Source organism: Didymella exigua (assembly GCF_010094145.1).
Source record: "Didymella exigua CBS 183.55 unplaced genomic scaffold M421scaffold_11, whole genome shotgun sequence".
In the NCBI taxonomy this organism is placed as follows: Eukaryota; Fungi; Ascomycota; class Dothideomycetes; order Pleosporales; family Didymellaceae; genus Didymella; species Didymella exigua.
The window spans coordinates 569,349-583,226 of NW_022984785.1; the positions used below are offsets into that span (position 1 = coordinate 569,349).

The 13,878-nt window shown below is 54.7% G+C and overlaps 6 protein-coding genes across 6 annotated transcripts; 3 read left to right on the forward strand and 3 right to left on the reverse strand.

Annotated features, from left to right (window-relative positions):
- Positions 1-63: 63 nt before the first annotated feature.
- M421DRAFT_61400 (DNA repair endonuclease XPF) lies at positions 64-2,935 on the reverse strand (the record flags this gene model as incomplete). Its single annotated transcript, XM_033595883.1, has 2 exons — positions 64-2,841; positions 2,891-2,935. The coding sequence occupies 2 exons, from the start codon at positions 2,933-2,935 to the stop codon at positions 64-66; spliced, it is 2,823 nt and encodes a 940-aa protein (XP_033449615.1).
- A 70-nt stretch (positions 2,936-3,005) lies between these two features.
- M421DRAFT_419902 (CBP4-domain-containing protein) lies at positions 3,006-3,939 on the reverse strand. The gene is made up of 4 exons (XM_033592282.1): positions 3,787-3,939; positions 3,661-3,733; positions 3,504-3,615; positions 3,006-3,449 (listed from the first exon to the last, which is right to left on the reverse strand). The coding sequence occupies exons 1-4, from the start codon at positions 3,822-3,824 to the stop codon at positions 3,319-3,321; spliced, it is 354 nt and encodes a 117-aa protein (XP_033449616.1). The 5' UTR covers positions 3,825-3,939; the 3' UTR covers positions 3,006-3,318.
- Positions 3,940-5,369: 1,430 nt separating this feature from the next.
- M421DRAFT_60703 (HCP-like protein) lies at positions 5,370-8,072 on the forward strand (the record flags this gene model as incomplete). The annotated part of the gene is made up of 2 exons (XM_033595808.1): positions 5,370-7,890; positions 7,942-8,072. The coding sequence occupies 2 exons, from the start codon at positions 5,370-5,372 to the stop codon at positions 8,070-8,072; spliced, it is 2,652 nt and encodes an 883-aa protein (XP_033449617.1).
- A 1,058-nt stretch (positions 8,073-9,130) lies between these two features.
- On the forward strand, positions 9,131-11,292 carry M421DRAFT_100474 (HET-domain-containing protein; the record flags this gene model as incomplete). The annotated part of the gene is made up of 3 exons (XM_033586526.1): positions 9,131-9,871; positions 10,004-10,260; positions 11,268-11,292. 3 exons carry the CDS (start codon positions 9,131-9,133, stop codon positions 11,290-11,292), a joined length of 1,023 nt encoding a protein of 340 aa, XP_033449618.1.
- On the forward strand, positions 11,138-12,737 carry M421DRAFT_419905 (isoflavone reductase family protein). The gene has a single exon (XM_033592283.1). It carries the CDS (start codon positions 11,474-11,476, stop codon positions 12,374-12,376), a length of 903 nt encoding a protein of 300 aa, XP_033449619.1. The 5' UTR covers positions 11,138-11,473; the 3' UTR covers positions 12,377-12,737.
- On the reverse strand, positions 12,536-13,735 carry M421DRAFT_61402 (arginine N-methyltransferase 2; the record flags this gene model as incomplete). Its single annotated transcript, XM_033595884.1, has 1 exon — positions 12,536-13,735. The coding sequence occupies one exon, from the start codon at positions 13,733-13,735 to the stop codon at positions 12,536-12,538; it is 1,200 nt and encodes a 399-aa protein (XP_033449620.1).
- Between the last annotated feature and the right edge of the window lie 143 nt (positions 13,736-13,878).

Here is a 13,878-nt window from a genome sequence, read left to right on the forward strand (position 1 = left end):
ATTACACCCTCTATCTTTTCTTCGCCTCGCTCGTTTCCACGTCCTCCACCAGCTCGACTTCAGTTAATTGAAAGTCGGCAGCTGCACATCCTCGTACACACTCCTGTTGAAGAAACGATACACTCGTCTTCCAACATCCGTTCCAATCAGCCAACAAATCTCCCTCTCCAGCATGTTCGCCAGCTCCTCGAGGTTCTCAACCCGCAGCATGAGTGTTGTCACGATACTCTCATTCACGCCTGGTAACGTCCTCAGCATATCCTGCGTCGTCTGATTGAAGCTCCTCAGATCATCACCGCCCGTGCTCGGATCCAAGCCCAAACTGACCGCTTTGAGCGGATCAGGCTCATCCTGCTGTTTCTTCAGCTCGGCAAATATCTCAGCCGTCTGGTACGGACTGCTGCTCCAGATGATCCTCAGCTTCGGAAACGCGAGGGTGAGCATGACGAGCTTGCCCTGCAGATCCGGGGTCGCCGCGAGCCCGCTCGCATTGTTGGAGGTGAAGTCCGCAAAGGGCTCGAGGGTGAAGGATTTGTTTGCGTCGAACTCGATCAGCAGCATCGGGTGCTTGTAGTGCTCCGTCATGGACTCGACTTGGTTGTATAGCCGCCCGTTGGCGAAGGAGCCGATCAGGTCGCGCACGGATTTGCGCTCGATGCAGATCTGCGGCGACAGCACGTAGTCGCCGACCGTCAGCATGCACGGGACGATGACCATGGCGCGGCCGTGCAGCAGAGAGGGGAGCGAGGAGCGGAACTCGCGCACGTCCACAATCACCCTGGGCGGCTCTGTTGTTGCGCTTAGACGCCCGCCGCCTGCTATCCTGGTATTGATGGTTCGCAGGAACGACTCCTCCGGGGCGAGGTTGGCGTTGGTGTTCAGGGTGAGAGCCATGTTTGCGCGTTCTTTGATGAGGTGCGTGAAGGCGTCTTTCTCGCGGCGCACGGCGGAAAGATAGCGTTGCTCTTCGACACTGCCGCCGTAGTACATGAAGAACACTTTGACGGTGCGGTCGGTGTGGGATGAGCGGTAGACTTCGATGCGCCGGATAAAAGCGGCGTCTGGCTCGTACATGACTACGTAGCGTGGCTTGGTTTCTTCGAGGATGTGTTCGTCGAGATCGCCGGAGTAGGGGTGGATGATGACCGTCGAGTCCATGGAGAAGAGCTCGTAGTAGTCTTCCATGTTGTCGAGGGGATCATAGCCGACATCGCCTGGCTTTTGGGCAGCTTCTAGTTCGGTAGGCTGCAGCTCAGCCATGAGGTTCGCAATGTGGGCATCCTTGTCGCCAGCTGTGCGTACAGCACCGAAATCATTTCGAGTCGAAGTCACAGTGTTTCCGCCTCCTCTAATGCGCCGCCGCTTGTTAGGCGGAGGTTTACCTGAGGTTCTGCCACTTTGGACTTTTTGGTCGGTGCTGCCGTTGATGGCTTTCTGATTCTCCTGAAAGAGAGTAGAGCTGACCTTGCTGAAGTCGCGCTTCCAGGACAAATAGTTGCGAAGCTTTCGCCTCATCATGAACCTGCCGGAAGGCTCCCCATCTTCTTCGTCCTCGTTCGTGCTCTCCTCAGACCTGACATACATGGTCTGAAGGTATTCTCTCAGCTGTGAGCAGGTGCCGTGGTCACCACACATGATCAAGATAGATCCGTTCGAGCTGTCCTGAGGTGTGGGATTGAAGTAAGCATCCTGTTCGATTTCCTGGAGTATCTCTGCGAGCTGTGTCCACTTCGGGAACTCCTCGAGAACAGGCTCGAGCGATTCGGGGGCGATGTTGGCGTCCCTCGCAAGCTCTGCATTGGTGACTTTGCCCGTGTACACCCTCCGCTTCGCAGTGCTGAAGATAGTATCCGCCGCGTCGAGGAAGAGCCAGGGCGACTGATTCTGTTTCGTCGACCCCGGCGGTGGCTGTGAAGCTGCCAGGACGGTGTCAAGATACTTGTTGAAGTTCACAGCATCGTAAGTGAGCAAGGCATGCAGAATTGTCCGAAGCAGCGACAGATCGCGAACGACTTGCCGTGTCTTGAACGTCGTGCGATGCCAGACCGGGTCGAGCTGGCGCCTGATAATCAGGTCGAAGTTCTTGTGTAATGCGCTGTCCAGCGTCCAGTCTTCGACCTCGAGTCCCGGATTTGCTTTCTTCAACTCGCTGATGCTGGCCTCAACACACTCGAGCACCGCGTTCTGTATGTCCTGCATGGCGTCTGTCATCGGCACCTCCAGCTCGATGACTTCGGCCTTCTTCCGTCCCTCGAGCGAGTTGGCGACCGAGACGTGAAACCGCGGGTACAGAGCTGGCTTTTGCAGGAAGAGGTTCTTCATCATGTTCGTGAGCGGCGAGTAGCCCATGGTGAACGGCTCCGGCGTGTCCGAGAAAGCCTTCAGGAAGCCTGCCTTGTTCTTCTGCCGGTATATCCTGAGGATGAACGCCTCAAGTGATGTTGCAACCACCTTCTCAGCATGCAGCACAACCACGCCCGTCACCGTCTCGGGATTCAGCAGGCCGGACAGAAAGTCTACAATGAGAATCCGCGACGTGACGCTGAAGATTCCGCCCTGCGCATACATCTTCTCACGTGTACCCACGCTCATCAAGTCTGTATTCACCAAGCTCAGCCCCCTGCACTTCGGAGCCTGGCTAACTGCCGCGTGCTCCGCGAGCGCCTCGCCAATCCACACATTCTCGCGCTCGTCGGCGCCGACGAGCAGAATGAGGTTGTTTCCGACGGCATCGTATGAGTGAAGCAGGTTTGTGACTATGCGCAGAAGGCCGAGGCCGCGCGCGAGGAGGACGAGCTCATCCTCTTCGCGCAGCTCTTTGAAGATGTCTTGCTGGAATTCCTGTGATGACGTCAGTCATGTTCGGTCTGTAGAACGGATGATGGCATACAAGGGGCAACGAGAGCTTCACGGGGGCTTGCGCATCGCTGGGCATTGGATGCAGCTGGGACGGCGATCGTGGGGTGTGGGGAGGAGGTGCGGGAGTTGGAGCGCGTCGAGGCAGTAATACGCTTGCTCGCGTTGTCACGAGTCTACATAGCTTCCTGAGGGCCTCCAGCGTCGAACATCACAAACACAGACTGTTCAGAACTCGATGCTCGAGTTTCCACAGAAATCGCCTATCTTGCATCGTTGCTCAAATCAAGAAAACTTTGTACAGGCCTCAAGCTCAAGATCAGCTCGCGTTCGTAGTATAACGTTAAATCTTTATCAAATGCCTCTTTTCAGGCGAAGCGTGGATTTTGTTCATCCTCGTACTCATACATATGCAAATATACACGGGAAGAAACGCCAACGACAGCAAGATCAAGCCCATGCTTATTGCGAAGCGTTCCTGATCTCCTGTTGCAGTTTTCTGCTATCTGCAGCATATGCATCGCGCTCATCCCTCAATCGCTGCTGCTCTGCTGCCGACTGCTTTGCATCGTGTTCCTTCTGTGCAATCCAGACTGCGCGCATTAGCATTCGGACCTTGTGTCCACGTCACCAGTTTCAGCACTTACTAGGCTTGTCTGACTTGGACAGGTCCTTCAATTGATGCACGAACCCGTCGAAGTCCTTCTGGCGCTGTTCCCGGCTTGCAAGCGCCTTCTTCTGGAGCTCAGGGCTGTAGCGCTGGGAGGCGTTAGACAGGTCGTTTGCATGTGGCGACCTACTTACCTTGAATATCTCTTCCTCGGACGGCGTCACCCACATGACCAGCGCAGGCCCGCCGATGCAGAGGACTGCGCCGCTATGACATGTTAGTGAGCGCACTGGGATGTAAGAGGAGGAGCCTGGACGTACGCCGAGATGGCCTTGATGTATGTCCCCATTCCAGGCATGATGACGGTTGTTGCAAGGTTCTGCAGGTTCAAACAGGTTGACGGTGTGTATGAGATTCAAGAAATCAGAAAAGAGGCACAAGATCAGGGTTGTGTTGTCAGTCGTCGTTGTTGCTCTCACGCCTTCGAGAACTCGATGATCGATATCATCAGTCCAAAAGGGTTAGTCGTGGCGCAGCACCGCCACGATTATCCAATCTATTCAATGCGTTGCCGTTGGAGCAGGCCCCACACAGCTGCATGAGACCACGAGCGTTATGGATCCAAGCGGATCAGCAGTCGATGGTCTCAAGGCACTTCGCACGATCATTGGGTGCATCTGAGATGATGTCCGTGTTCGCAGCGGCCATGTGGCCGTCATCGTGTAAAGTGTGCGTGTGGTGGAAAGCTTGATGGGCGCGGCTGAAACTAGGAGGTCAGTTGCACAACGATCGTATATCTCTCTCGGGCCTCTACATTCCTCACCTATATTCTCCTCGCCGCAGCACCCTGCCTGCACTAAGGTTCCACGGATCTTGGTTTAATTGAAGACCCACGTAGCGAGATTATTGAGTGCCTGACCACTTGCCTTGAACTTCTGAAGGCATGGACGCATCCACCTCTCGTCTCAAAGCATAGCCGTGGCACCAGTGGCGCCTGAAACCACGCTCAGAGCACAGCATTGAGGCCATCTGCACGCTGTCCGCTGGCAGCAAACGATCAGTTTTTAACTTTGAAGCAATAATACAGCGGAACCCTCCCATCTCCCGTCCACAACGCTCTTTAATTTCAGGTCCTTGCCAAGTACCGCGACAACCTTGCAGCCACTTCCGACGCGCCGGCCCAGAGCTTCTCACTCTTCTGTTTCGGGGTCAAGGGCAGTCGCGTCCGAGCTCTGATATTAAAGGCTGCAGGTCCCCGCGGCCAAGGGGCGCGATCAGCAGCACTACTCCACGATACGCCCGGTGCGTGTGGCTTTGCTGAGCCCGATATACGAAGTACGATAACGCACCCCGCGTCGCCATGGCATACCAGCCGCAGTATGACGGCCGCCCGCAGCCGCGCCAGCAACAGCAACAGCCACAACAGCAACAGCAACAGCAACAGCAATATTACGACCAGCAGCACGCGCCGCAGAGACAGCAGCAGTATGCAGGCCACAACAACCAGTACGACCAGCAGTATTACGACTACGGCTATGATCAGCACGGATACGAGCATGGCTACTACGACGACCCGCAGGCCGGATATGCTCATGCACAGCAGCAGCAGCAGCAGTATAGCGACGGGGGCGGCGCATACGGGCGACAGCCTCCACAGGCGCAAGGGCGCAGACCACCGCCACAGCAGGCGCAGTATGGGCAGGGCCCGGGCTACGACAACCGCCAACAGCAGCGACTGCCGCCGGGCAACGGGCAGGATCCCAGGCGGCCGGCGGGCAGAGGGAATGCACCACCGCCGCTTCAATCGCAAGAGCGCGGTGGTCTGAGACCGCTAGGTGAGCTGGCGCGTAGTGGCCGGTGCAGTACAGTGTGCTGACCACAGAATGCAGGCATGGACCGCTCGATGCTGCAGCAGACGTCGCCAACAGCGATGCCCCAGGACAACCCGTTTCCCTCATTCCCCACCAAAGATGCCAAGCAGGCACCGCCGAAAGAGACCCTGGACCAGGCCATGTCGCAGATGGACATCAACGGCAGAATGTCGGGCGAGCGGCAAAGAAGGCCTTCGGCTCGCGGCATGCACCCAGATAGCAGAGGACCTGGAAGGTCAGTACCGAATGGCAGAGCAGACTCAGGGCAATTCGAGGGCAACGCGCAAGGACAGCGCCGCCCACCACCGAACCGCATGCCTCCAGGGCAAAGACCGCCTCCCATGGAGCTGGATAGCAACAGGGGACCGCCTCCTCCACGCCAACAAGGCCCGAGATCGCCCTCGCAGCAGACGTTTGGCCAGGGCATGCAGCGTGCGGTCACAATGCCGCAGAACATCGACACATACCAGCAGCAATGGGCAGATCCTGGCGCCCTGGATAGCTACCACGGCCCCGAATCACCTGCGTACATTCCTCCTAGGCCGTCAACTGCAGGAAGCAACAGACAGAACGGACCACCGAGACAGCCGCAGCATCCCCCTCTGCCGCGAATGCAGACTCAGCAGCAGCAATATGCTGCGCCGAGCCAGCAGCTACCGTCTCCAGATGGCCACACGTCGACATTGGACACCTTCTACGATGACTACTATCAAACCGGCGGCGACCGTAAGAGTATAGCTTCGACGATAGACATGCCCAACTTTGATGCAATGCCAGAGCCCAGCCGTGGACACAGGCGAGGCGACTCAATAGACAACCACCTCTCACCAACCAGCTTTGACGGACCGAGACAGCACCAGCAAATCGGACCAATGGAGGATGCTCCTCCACCGAGCAACTTCCAGCAGCATTCATTACGAAGCAGATCGCAGCCTGATCTGAATGCTCAATACAACGGCAACTACGAGATGGCTGCAGACGCCCCTCCCATGCCGGCACCTGCAAGGGCTAACACTGGCTTTGCGGGCCCCAATGGTCTACCACCTGGGCCGCGAGGACGAGGGCTGCCTCCACGTGGCATGACCGCGGATGGTATGCAAAGAGGACCGCCCAATCAGGGGTTCGACACACGCTTTGGAATGGGTCCACCACCTGTTCAAAGAGGGTATTCGGGTGACACCGTCTATTCTGAGCCAGGGCTGAATACCATGAGGAATATCTCTTCGCCGTTGCCCGGGCCTCCAATGGTCAGACCTGGTACAGCAGCACCTGCACCTGGTCGTGCACCTAGCGATCCACTTGGCCGACGTCCAGGCACGGCCCAGCCACAGATGAACCCGGATGCATTGCCTGCACACCCAGTCCCAGTCCGAGCTGGCCTTGTGCAGCAGCAGCAGCAGCAACGGCAGCCAACAAACACTCAGAGACCGCCCCCTGTTAGACAGTACAATGGCGAGCAGTCCCGCAACAGTTTGGAGAGCCAGCACTCTATCACGCAACAGTCTGCAGGCGAACGACGCAGCTCTGTGTTACATCCTGTCACATATGACGAACTCAATCGCTTGAGGAAGATATGGAAGGATTACCCCAACGACGATGCTACTGGGCTACGTCTGGCAAAGAAGCTAGTAGAGGCTGCAAGCGTACTGGCTGACGAGAACGGGACAGCAGATAAGCGAGCTCGCGACAAGAACAAGGAGAAGTTTATCCTTGAGGCTCACAAGATTGTAAAGAAGTTAGCTCAACACCAATATGGCGAAGCAATGTTCTACCTGGCGGACTGCTATGGGCAAGGGCAGCTTGGGTTACAGGCTGACACTAAAGAAGCCTTCACGCTTTACCAAGGGGCTGCCAAAGCTGGCCACGCTGCAAGTGCGTATCGGACAGCTGTCTGCTGCGAGATGGGCCACGAGGAAGGCGGTGGTACGAAGCGTGATCCACTGAAGGCAGTGCAATGGTACCGCCGCGCCGCAGCCCTCGGCGACACCCCAGCGCTCTACAAGATGGGCATGATCCTCCTCAAAGGCCTGCTAGGCCAGCAAAAGAACCAAGGCGAGGCCATCAACATGCTCCAACGAGCCGCCAATCAAGCCGACCCTGACAATCCCCACGCCCTCCACGAGCTCGCCCTCATCTACGAACAACCCGCCAAAGGGAATGAACGCGTCATACCCGATGAGGCCTACGCTCTGCAATTATTCATGCAGGCCGCCGATCTGGGCTACAAGTTCTCGCAATTTCGCCTCGGCCAGGCGTACGAGTACGGATTGCTAGGCTGCCCCATCGAGCCCCGGAAGAGCATCGGCTGGTACACGAAAGCTGCGTCACAAGAAGAGCATCAGAGTGAACTTGCCCTCTCGGGATGGTACCTCACGGGGATTGAGGGCGTGCTGCAGCAGAGCGATACCGAGGCTTATCTGTGGGCGAGGAAGGCGGCGTGTGCCGAGCCTCCGCTGCCCAAGGCGCTGTTTGCGATGGGGTATTTTACGGAGGTGGGCATAGGGTGCCCGAAGAGTCTGGAAGAGGCGAAGAGGTGGTATGGACGAGCGGCCGGTAAGTCACATTGATCACGCAGATTAGGGGAGAGAGACTGACATGTTGCAGCATACAAATTCCCCAAAGCGCAGGAACGTCTTGAGGAGCTGAAGCGCGGCGGCTCAAAGGCCCAGATGAAGCGCGAGCGTCTTAGTAGGAGCAACCAGAAGCAGCAGGAGGAGAATTGCAGCGTCATGTAGGGTGTCAGATGTTGGGATATCATTCTATACCCGGTGCATATTTGCATTGCGCTCTCTGCGCAGGAGCATGGAGGTGTCGCATTGACTGTGGTGCTTTCACAAGGCAGCATGGAACGGAGTAATCGAGTACTTTACCGTTCAGGCGTCTCGCAGACTCATATCACTCGAGGCCGTCACTTTCGCCACTACCGCCCCGGAAATGAGTCAACTACCTCCTCCACCACCAGCGCCAATTAGCTCCACTTCCATCAACGCAGCAGGCCCGTTACGTAGCTGAAGCTCTTCGACCACCTAGGGCTCTTCAACAAGCTGAGATCCTTCGACAAGCTCAGGCTCCACTTGCTGACAGTCGACGCGCAGGTCTCCAAACAGTCTATATTCAAGCCAGACTGAATGGACACCACAGTACTTGATATATCCGAAAGAGCGTTGATGTCCATACTGTAGTTCTACACACATAGCTAAAAGGACTGTACATTCCATCAGCAAGCCTAAGCAGTAGTGAGCTGAATAACGGCGCAGTTGATACTAGAAGTTGGATGGTCAAACTCCACGTCGCCGACGTAAGGGGAGAATGGTGTGGATCGATCATGCTTAATTCGAAGCATTAGGACCAGTCGGTAACCCATCGAAAACAAGAATCCGTTGCCATCTTCGAGGCAAAGGGATTCTCTATGACCGAGTTTGAGTTCTGGAATTACTGCATTTCCAAGGAGCGAGATCAGCTGGAGTGAGACCTCTTCTATGTAGGGAACTGCTTGGCTCGGGAAAGGTGTTCGAGGAGGCGTTCATGCGAACGGAAAAATGAGAGAAGACGATGTTAGGTTGTTTCAATTGGCAAGGCTCAAGGAAGACACTCTGACGCTGCAACTGAAGATTGTCCTTTGGCGACATTGACAGGGTATTGGTTGTTAAACGGACTAGCGCTTCCCGTCGCGCTGGGATCAGCCGCACCTGTGCATGAGTATATATAAGCGACACGTCAGGCAATCAGGCATTGCCAGCCTCCTGATCCAGCCTTACTAGCTTCCTCTCCACAAAACACTCTTCTCCACAGAATGCGACTCCTCAGCACCAATACCAAAACTCTACGTCTTCATGAGTTCCCCACCGATATTCCGGAATACGTCATCCTCTCGCACACCTGGCTCGACGCGGGCGAAGTTCAGTTCGAAGACATTGAGAAACCTGAAGTTCATAACTTACCTGGATACTCGAAGCTACTAGCTGCGTGTAGACAAGCTATGAATGATGGATTCGAATGGATCTGGATCGATACATGTTGCATCAACAAGAACAGCAGCGCAGAATTGTCGGAAGCAATCAACTCTATGTACAGCTGGTACTGGCAGGCTGAAATATGCTATGCCTACCTGGTCGATGTTCCTGCAAATGAAGATCACACAACTCCGAAGAGCAGCTTTGCCAAGAGCAGATGGTGGACAAGAGGATGGACTCTACAAGAGTTACTGGCGCCAGCCATCCTCGAATTCTATGACAGCAAGTGGAATCGAATCGGAACTAAGTCGAGCCTCATCAAAAGTATAACGGCGGTCACCAACATCGAGGAACGACATTTGCTCAACCGAGAAACGATACATGAGTCCACTATTGCCGCAATCTTCAGCTGGGCCTCTACCAGAAAGACCACTCGAGTCGAGGATATTGCGTATTGTCTACTTGGGCTCGTACGAGTCAATATCCCTCTGCTCTATGGTGAAGGGTCAAGAGCGTTTTACAGACTCCAACTGGAGCTGCTAAACCAGACAGCTGAGCACACGATATTCGCTTGGGATCCGGTTGATGGGGATGACTTTGAAGAGATGGGTATCCTGGCTCCAACACCAAGGAATTTCCGGCACACGGCCAACATCAAAATAGCGTCTCTTCCACGATCAGTAGCAGTGAATAGTTCCTATACTACTCATGAGATGACCAATCGAGGCCTGCGCATATCCCTACCTCGCCTTCCATACCAGCAGAGCGACGGCGACTTTATAGCCATCTTGAACTGCCGCCGGGGGAAAGGAGAATTTGTGGGGATCAAGCTGAAATACATCTCCAGAGAGCAGTACTGTAGGGTGCCTGGCTCGAGAACAATCTTACTCACCTCTAATGAAGTGTTTGGTAATTATCCCTACACGATTTACATTCCAGCAGAGAGCCGCTTGCGGACCGGCATTTTGAAGTCGGGATCGAAATGCACATTACGCATCGGCGCAATCAATATTACGGGGTTTCGTAGCTGCTATATTGGTGGTGTGTCTCTCTATAGCAAGAATGAGGCCAGCCTGCTCAATCTCGAACCAGAGCGTATCCCGAAAGAGCTGGTCTTAAATGAGGACCAGTATGTCAACATACGTTTCGTTGCCGATAGAAGATCGTTCGCAGTCGTCATCGGCCAACACCGGCGCATGACCTGGTTCCGACTCATCACAGCGATTTCCAGACTCGAGCTGAACGATACATTAAAGGCGTTGGTTGAAAAGACACAGGGAGCAAAGGGTGAACGACCAGAGTACATCCAGGATCAAATCTCCTGGCGTCTGGCTCCTAACATCAATGTCGAATTGTCAGGCAAGAAGGCGAAGCTTGTGAAACCTACAAGAGACATGTCGGAGGGAGAAGTGACTCCGCATGAAGAGCCGGAGGCGGAGCTGCGTTGGACAGTGACGATCGACATTCGAGAGGAGAAGTGGGAAACATCGACTGATGTAATTAAAAATATCCCCGAGGGCTTGCAAGGTGATGATAGACCGTGCGTTATAATGTGATTGATGAAAAAGGACCATAGATGAAGAGTGTTGTAATAGGGGGGCTCGCTTGTACTTATTCAAGTGCGCACGCGCTCCAGCTGGATTCGAAGTGTTAGTTGAAGACATCGCGGAACACAATGCTTATGCTTAATAATATGAGAAGGCTCTTTGGTGATCGATGATGGCACAGCAATTACACAATCAGCTGGGGTGGTCGAAGCTGAGAAAGGTCCGTGCATTGCGGCAGTCCTCCGCTTCCTGACAAAGAGGGTCTCAAATCAACGACCGTTTTCGACAACACGCCAAGAAAAGGCTGCGTCGGATCCCCACTTATACAACACAATGGCGCGATAGATGGTGTGCTCGATGCAATTCGTTCAACATGCGCGGTTTGAGTACGACTGGACCTTACCCGCCCTGGTTCGTACCACCTTGCAAGATCGCGCAATCGTAAGCCAAGCTGACATCAGGCAACTGCTGATATAATAGAGCGGAATGTAGAGTGGAGGCTATGTAGTTCTCCGGAGTTCAAGATACATATAAGGAGTAGTACCTAGAGCAAGTACAAGATATCATCAACACATTGTCACCCTCACTAAATAATCAGCTCACTACTCTTTCCATCACCATCTCACATTTTCAACTATGTCCTACAAGAACGTCATCATCATCGGAGCAGGGGGTAACCTTGGACCCTCTGTCCTAAAAGCTTTTCTCAGCTCCTCATTCAGCACCAGTGTCCTCACCCGTGAGGGCTCCACTTCCACATTCCCCTCTGGCGTCAACGTCATCCGCGCCGATTACGACAACCATGAGAGCCTGAAGAAAGCCTTTCAAGGCCAAGACGCCGTCATCTCCCTCGTCGGTGGTACCGCCCTCGGCGACCAACAGAAGCTCATTGATGCCTCCATCGCCGCGAGCGTCAAGCGCTTCTTCCCCTCAGAATTCGGCTCTAACACACCGAACCCACGCACCCGCGAAGTGGTCCCCTTATTCGAGGCCAAGACAGGCGCCGTCGCGTACCTCAAGTCAAAAGAGAACGCGATCAGCTGGACATCTGTGATAACCGGGCCGTTCTTCGACTGGGGCCTGAAGGTCGGCTTTTTGGGATTCAACCTCCAGGAACACACGTTCACTATTGTTGACAGCGGCGATGCGACGTTTTCTACGACAAATCTGCTGTACGTCGGTAAAGCGCTTGTCGCTGCGCTGGAGAAGGCTGGCCAGACGGAGAATCAGTATGTGTATGTGAGCGAGTTCCAGATCAGCCAGAATGAGCTCCTCAAGGCTGCGGAGGAGATTTCCGGTAAGAAGTTCACTGTCGACAGAGTCAGCGCTGAGGATCACATTGCGTTGGGCAACAAGTTGTTGAGCGAGGGGAACCATGCGGGTGTTGGGCCGCTCATCCAGTCGATTACGTTTGGTGACGAGGGGTTGGGCGATTTGAGCAAGAATGGGTTGTGGAATGAGAAGCTGGGCCTTGAGGCGGAGAGCATTGAGGACTCAATTAGGGCTGGGTTCGCTGGCAAATTGTTGCATGAGGTGTAGACAGGCAAGCAGCGGTTTTCATAGGCGTCTAAATGGGTATCTACAAGTTCTCGTATTGTCTGCGCTGTGCTTTGGCATGTGCATGCTTTCGTGGTCTACTTTTCCGTGCCCATTAGGCTGTCTGGTACCCCACCTGAACTCCTTCAGCCAGCAAGTCGCTTACTTCAAGAAAGTGTTCACCGGCAGACGGTACACATCGATGGTCCAGTACGGCCTCCTTGTACCCTCCCACTCCTTACTTCCGTGCAGACCCGAGGGGACCTTGATGTCCTCCCAAGTGGTATCGAAACCAGCTTCATACAAATCGATCTCAGACACCTTAGTGTAGACATCGTAGCAGATCTGTCGGTCAGCGCCGAGACCGTTGTACCACCCGAACTTGCCATCCTTGGCAAGCAGCTGGATGACGTACTCGGCGAAGAACTCCTTGAGCGCCGCGTAGTCCTCTGCGAATGTGTCGTAGTAAATAGCATCCAGAACAACGCCCTGCTCGACGAGCCTGGGCAGTACGTCTTGCCAGCGGCCCTCGTGGATGTGCACATTGGGCTTGTCGTACCATCCGGTCTCCCTCAGGCGCTGGTGCACTTGCGGGTGGGCCTCGATAATGTGATGCTCTGAGGGGTCGTGGGTAAGGATAGCTGTGTCGACGATACCCATTCCGTGGCCAACGTTCATGGTCCGCAGACCCTTCTTGGGGATGAGGGTTTCCGCGTGTCTCTGCATGATCTCGGTTTCCCAGTCCATCATGACGGCGTTGTCGCTCTCATCGAGGAGGATTCCGGGCTTGTAGCGCAGCTGCGATCGGATGTAGGCCTTGTTGTCCAGAGATACGTCGTCGAGGACCTTCTCCTCGACGGCTTCGGTGACGGCTTGAGCTTCATCTTCAGAGACCTTCTGCTTCTTGGGCGCGGGCTGCTCCTCTGTGATCTCCTCATCCTCCTCATCATCCACCTCAATGGCAGAAGTTCCAAGACCAAGAGCCTGCATCTTGGCGAATAACAACTCAGCGCGAACACCAGCTTCAACCATCAAGTCGTAGATTTTCTCCTGGCCGAGACGAAGAGCGATGCATCCCGGCGTCTCGTCCTCCTTGTTCAGATCGTTCCAGATAGCTCCGTTTTCAAGTAGGATGTTGATGGTCTCAATGGCAGCATCGCCAGCCTGCTTTCCTTCTTCAGCTTTGCCGCAAGCTGCAATAGCAGCGTGGAGTGGCGATGTTGCGACTGTTGCTGTGGGGTCCTGGACATTAGCTGAGCCCTCCTTAAGCGTAACCTTTAGCGCCGGGACATCATGACGCTCTGCAGCCGAGATGATACGCTTCGCGAGAAGAACCTCCTGTTCGGTTGCATGCTCTGCCATTTTGAAATGTTGTTTGAGATTCTTGTTCCTTACGACGCCTGCGGGGACATTTTTTTGCTGCTGCAAGGATCACTTATCGATAGCCGAGACTAGTGTCTCACCCCTCTTGCCTGTTGTAGTTAAGACAACTTATGATAGTCAGG

Coding starts and splice junctions, on each gene's coding strand:
- M421DRAFT_419902 (XM_033592282.1), bottom strand. CDS start 3,824: ATGCCTGGAATGGGGACATACATCAAGGCCATCTCGGC. Junction 3,734..3,786: donor TACATCAAGGCCATCTCGGC/GTACGTCCAGGC, acceptor AACATGTCATAG/CGGCGCAGTCCTCTGCATCG. Junction 3,616..3,660: donor CCGAGGAAGAGATATTCAAG/GTAAGTAGGTCG, acceptor AACGCCTCCCAG/CGCTACAGCCCTGAGCTCCA.
- M421DRAFT_419905 (XM_033592283.1), top strand. CDS start 11,474: ATGTCCTACAAGAACGTCATCATCATCGGAGCAGGGGGTAACCTTGGA.